The following is a 6,000-nucleotide window of genomic DNA, read 5'->3' as shown; positions in this document are numbered from 1 at the left end:
AATTCTGTCTGCACTGGATCTTTCAGATATGAGCTTTAAACCCTGAAAATAGAAAATGATATGCTTACAAACGTTTGGTAGAAAGTTTAAGTGCATCCATATAAAAACGAGTCAAAACTTGAGCTAATCAAAAACCAGGTACCTTTTGTTTTTAAAAAAATCAAGTTCACCAACGTGAAATCTGAGGAGCAACAGGAGGATCTCTCTCCTGTTGATATTTCACCAGTGTCAGAATCCTTTTACAAAGTCAAAGCAGAAATGCTATTTAATAGGACCACAAGGCATTTACAGCATGAACCATTTTTACACACATGTGGAAGCTGTTTAGCTCTAACAAAGACTTTGAAGTAACTGCGTAGCACAGTAGACAGCTTAAATGACCGAAAGTGAATCTGAGGTGATCTGGTGGTTCACCGGATTGTGAATCCATTCCCCTGTTCCTGGGGGACCGAGCCGCCTTCAGCCAGGGGTGGCCCAAGGAGGAATGCGGCAGGGCCGCAAACACGAGCACAGAGAAGGTCACCGGCAGGCCGCATCCCCCCACCCCCAGCACAGGCAGCGGTTCGGCCCCAAGCGGCCGCAGCGGGCGTCCCGGCGTAGGGCGCCGCCGAGAGGCGCGTCCCGGCATCGCACCTCCGGCGCCGGTGCGGGCGGGGGCGAGGCCGCCGCGTCGGGAGCGGCGGGCGGGCGGGCGGCAGAGGGAGAGGGCGGCGCCGCCCCCGCCCACCCGGCTCCCGTTTGCCAGGCGCGCCCCTGTGCCCAGCGCGCAGCCGCACTGCTTCAAAACAGTTTGTTGCTCACGTCGGAGAAGCCGCTTCCGTTCCCAACGCCGCATTCCGGCCACACCTGCCTGTGCCGGAGCCCCGGCTCGCTCCGCCACCCTCCCCGCTCGAGACGGACCCCGCGCCCCACCGCCCCAGCAGCCATGTCCGCCGAGGGTGAGGGTAAGGCTGCCGGCCGCCGACCCGCCGCGGCCGGACCGGGCCGGCGCCCTAGGAGCCGCCCGCGCGCACAAAACGCTCCCTCATCGTCCGCAACGGCCGCGACGCCGCTGGCGGTGCCGGCCAAGCCACGCCCACGGGGCTCGTTCCCATTGGCCGGCCGCGGCGCGGCGGGCTGCTGCCGTTGGCTTTCCCCGCTGCCCGTCGGGGCTGGCGGAGGGGGCGGGTTGCGTGCGCCGGCGGTTGGAGGTGCCGCGCGGGCTGCGGCCGGCGGTGGGGGAGGGGGCTGGCACCGTTAACGGCCTGGGCGCGCGGCGCGGCCATGGGGGAGGGGGCGGGCGGCGCGCGGCGCGGCTCTTCCCTGGCGTGGCTGTGCGGGAGCGCCGGGGGCCGCTGCAGCGGGCTCCCGCGTGGCCTGCAGCGCCCGGGTTTCCTCGGGGGCCTTGTTACCCCGGCGGCGCCTCTGCGCCGTCGCTGCTCCCACAGCTCGGCCAAGCGCCGAGGCGTAAAAGGGCGGGAGGCCCGAGGTGGGGGTCTGCCCCTGCGGGGGCAGAGGCGAGTGTCCTTCAGCGGAGGTACCGCGGCGTGGTGAGAAGAGGTAACGTGGCGGTCGGAATACAAAGCGTAGTTACCTCTTGGGACGCGGCCAGTAGGTGACAGCAGCCGTTGCAGAAATGGCCGTGGGGAAAGTTTCAACTTTCTTTAGCCTTCAAATGGCGGGTGAGTGTCCTGGTGAATGGGAAGACTTTGCTGGAGGACAGCGGTGTCTCAGCCCTGGCAGGCCCACGAGTGCTGCAGTTGCTCAGATATGAAATCCGAGTACCAGTGGTGACGGATAACACTGCCAAAAGTGAGATGCCTGACCTATCCAATGATTTTTTCAACATGAAGATGCAAGGTCTAGTGTAACTTATGTATTTTAGACCTGTATGGGTTTTATTTTAATTAATACTAAAGCAGGTATATTTGCATGGATTACATACTAATACTTCAGTTTCCACTCCCAAGGAATAATGGTTATATAGTCTCACGTCAGCGTAAACTCATTTAACTTGTCATTGCTGTCACAGCCCCAACTGCTACGCTAGCCGAGAGGTTCCAGTTGCCTCTTGCTCTGATGGCCAAGATGCTTGAATGTCTTTGTGGTTCAGGGAGCTTTTCTGGCCAAAACCTAATTTTATTTTTGGTTGAGGAAGGTTTCAGCCAGTTCACTGCACGATTGCACAAGTGTTAATGCCAGCCTGAAGTAAAGGGGTGGAGTGAGAGGCAAGAGAGTGGGAACAGAGCAATCCTGGCCTAGTCTTCGTCAAGTGGATGTAGTGTGTTGTGTGTCTGTTCCTTTTACGTTGGCCTCAGTAATTTTTCAATCTCTTGACAGACTTTGGCTGTAATCTAGTAATCTGAGAAATATTAACCTTTCCTAAATTCCTTGGCAGTAGAAAAGAGGTACTATTAAAAATATTCCTCAGTTAGAGATACAGTATAATCTCAAGTCTCATTAAACATCAGGGAATCCTTTGTGTGGCTTGTTTTACCTTCAGTTTCGATCTTATTAGCCTCTTGATAATCCAAGTATGAAACTTAAAGCCACAGGAAATATGGTTTCATTTTACTGCTGCTAAACATGGTAATTGGTTTCTGTTTGCTCAATCTATGATCCCAGTTTCTTAATCTGTTGCAAATTTTACTCATGAAAATTCTGAGTACAGAATTCTACATTCACTATTGTTGAAGTGTTCAGCAAATGTTAATAAGGATTTTATCTCTTGTAAGGCATTCTAGTATTGTGTTACAGATAAGTATCTAGATTAAGGACAAAATTATCAGAAGTACGCTAAATTCAAGGAACCATCTTGAGATGGGTGCTACCTAATTTTTCTCAGTGCAGTAGTTGGGCATCTTTGTAAAATTTAGTTTGTTTTATACATAGTTCCTATTGCTGTCCGTTGCATTTGGGAGTATGGAGATCAGATTTGCAGGAAGATAGAGATGTGTCTAACTGAATGCCTATAAAAGGAAGAACAAACACTGGCTTTCTGCGAAAAGTTTGAGTTAGTGATTTTGCTAGCAGTACACAGGAACTCTGTTGTAGTGGCTGGGATAGAATTCAGTACTAATTGGTGCTCTTCAGCTCCTTAAGCCCCTTAGATCATCCACTCTCTTTTTGCAGTTCCATACCTTGTGATTACCCACGCTTCTGTTTCCACAATAAATGAGAACATTCATCAGGTAATGTCTGAGTCAGTACAAGCCCTTCCTTATCCCACTGGCGTATGTGGTATGTTTAATTAGTAATGTACTTGGGGAAGGAAAAGTAGTCTGTCAACTATCTTCACGCTTCAGCTGATGCATCGCTTCTGGTTGTACTTCTGTACTGTAGTCACAGCTTCAAGTATATTAGTACACAGAAATATAAAGACTTTCTCGATTATGTCTGCAGTGAGGTTGAATTAATGTTGTAAATGATTACTTGAAGCTGGGTTAAGATGATGCTGCCACTAAAAGAAGTCATGATGCTATTGTCCCTGTCTTCTCTCTTGCGTTAGTTCCATTTCTTGTTTTGGGCAAAGTGTTTGATCATAAATCAAACAGGATCTAGACATGGTCCAAGTTAATGCCAGCTGTCTTTGCTTTTGTTCAGGTAGTTTTAATCCAGATCAGTTCTTTAATATATATACTTTATTTCTTTGATTAGGGTTGCTTTGCTTGATTTATTTTGAGATGTGATTTGTAGCGTATGGAAAGTGAGAAATTTTTTGTTTTGTTTTCCTTCTAAATTCATCTTTTCTGCTTCTGTCCCAACTAGCTGAGACTTTCCTACCCTTCCAGTTGGGTTCCTGTCAAATGTCTCCTCCTCTTGGACACAGAGGAGAGTGCAGAAAAGGGATTGTTTCTACCTAGTGATCTCTGTCAGCCAGGAGAAACCATTCCAGGGAAGAGTCTAATAATCTGCCAAAGATGGATTAGAAAATTTGGAAAACTTAACAAATACGTACTAAGTTGGTGTTAGCTAAGTTGGTGTTAGCTGGTCTCTTGCACGCTCTGACTTTTCAGATATCTATAACTTGATAGGTTTATCTTTTAGGATAGAAAAGGTAGGTCCTAGATTTAAGGTAAATGGTTTTCCCGTGTAAACAATTTTGTTCAAAAAAACGTTCAGAGATTAGAATATTTCAATTAAGAGACTGTCGTGTTTGACTTTTAACAACTTCAAATTTGTTTATCCTTAAGTTTCTTCTGAAAAATGAGTATGTTGCTTTCCGCCTTTACCCTGCAAATGTTCACTAAATATATTAATCCAGGAAAATTCATCTCAGATGTTTGAAAAGAGCAAAATTGAGGGCTATGAATGGAGCCTTATACCTGGAAGAATTAGGCTGTGGAAACTTTTCAGTTCTGTGTGTGAGGTCAGTGTTTCATTAGTAATTTCCAGAATAGTCTCTCTGCAGCAGTCTGGTTTTGAAATCTTTCAAAAAAAAATTTTTTAATCTTTCTCAAGATGTTTTATATCAACCTCTTTTTATTACTAAATGATCCTTTTTTGTCTGTTTTTATTTATGTTGCAGTTCAGTCAGAGAAAGACAAACAGAACAATTATCTGTTTCACAGTTTTCTTTACTGTTTGAACTCTTAACCAAAGCATATACTACTATACTTTGATATGGGGATAGGTGAAGGAGCAGTATCAAAAGGTAAGCAGTCATTTGGCTGCTGGAGGCTGTTGACCAAATGACAGAGCTTCCAAAGAAGATCAGATTTTCAAGTCATAATGACTTAAATATATTTCTCTATTGGTTACTGGAAATAAAATAATTGTGATACTTATTTTTATTTTGCTGGATAAAAGCAATAGTGTATAAGCTTAGTGTATAACTTCTGAGGCAGTTAGATGCATAATTGAACATTTTGTCTGCAAATCATTGAAAGCTAGGCCTGAATTTAAGTACCTTTTGCTTTGTAGAAAGGGCTGCTACCTGATGGTTTTGTGCAGAAGCAAAGACCTCCTGCAGAAAATAATGCTGAAAGAATCCTAAATAATGGGCATAAACAGTTGTAAAGTTAGAGCACCTCCAGTCTTGGAATGGAAAGTTGGTCATTTCACAACACCACTCTGTCTTAATCATGCTTTTTTAAATTTATAACTTCCTTTAAAGACTTACTGGAAACCTCTAAATACCCATGTCAGGATACCTTGTGTCAGTGGAGTTAATTAGTGCAGTGAACTTATTAATTTTCTTTGCTGCAAGAAATGTGGTTGTATCTTCATTCAAGTCACAAGTTAAAAATATTTTGATAGCTTTATCTTACCCTGATCCATCCCACCCCCCAAGAGCACAAATTAATCACAGTTTGTGGTTTCTGCTTGAGAGAGGTGGATGTGCATTTCATGTTGTTTGGTGCTGCGTTTAAAAACGTTGATCTCCCTTGCCTGAATAAGGTGTGTATATAGGACTATAACTTGAGAACTTTTTTTTGTTTTGTTTTTTTTACTGGCTAGTATTTATGGACAAGTCTTTTAGGCAGGATAGAAGAAACATTTTTGAGCTATGAGATTTTCTTGGTGATTAATGTAGCCAAGCTACAGCTGTCACATTGAAATTAGTCCACTGACTTAAGAGTCAAGGCAGGTGGAATATTTCTGGAGATGGTAGAAGTGATTGGTATAAAGTGGATGGCTCTACCTGTTTTGTAGCAGCTTCGCTAATGTTGTCGTTTTGAGATAACCAGTCGTGTTGATGGACCTTCATGGACATAAGAAGGCTGCAATTGCAGGTTGAGTTCTCTTTTCAAAATTTCCAGACAGTCCATGTAGGAGTGCTATTCTGAACAGGAAATGATTTCCTTTCCTTTTATGAGAACAGCCATATTGAGTAATCGGTGATGGAAGTTAAAAATCCTGGGTATGGAAGACTCCTGACCACCATATCAGGGGTAAAAGCATGGAGAGACTACTGCTTGTTGCTGCACTGTTTAAATATCATCGTAGAAGTGTTTTGTAATGGAATTAAACATTCTTTGAAAGTGGAGTCTATTCCCTTTTTGTATTCCCCTATTCATT

General features: G+C 45.2%; 1 protein-coding gene across 7 annotated transcripts in view; it reads left to right on the top strand.

The window, feature by feature from the left end:
* Positions 1-720: 720 nt before the first annotated feature.
* The window catches only part of BEND2 (BEN domain containing 2), a 28,603-nt gene continuing 23,323 nt past the window's right edge, over positions 721-6,000 (top strand). For 2 of the 7 annotated variants that reach the window (XM_026120730.2, XM_064499575.1), the window contains exon 1: positions 1,200-1,661. In XM_026120730.2, coding sequence (XP_025976515.1) covers positions 1,616-1,661 — 46 coding nt within the window. In that variant the 5' untranslated portion in view covers positions 1,200-1,615. Of the gene's footprint in view, positions 945-1,199; positions 1,840-3,206; positions 4,634-6,000 lie in introns of those variants that run through there. The other 5 variants (XM_026120734.2, XM_026120733.2, XM_026120735.2 and 2 more) reach the window with 5 other exon arrangements.

The sequence above is a fragment of the Dromaius novaehollandiae genome, chromosome 1 (assembly GCF_036370855.1).
Source record: "Dromaius novaehollandiae isolate bDroNov1 chromosome 1, bDroNov1.hap1, whole genome shotgun sequence".
In the NCBI taxonomy this organism is placed as follows: Eukaryota; Metazoa; Chordata; class Aves; order Casuariiformes; family Dromaiidae; genus Dromaius; species Dromaius novaehollandiae.
This window is presented reverse-complemented; position numbering and strand designations above follow the sequence as displayed.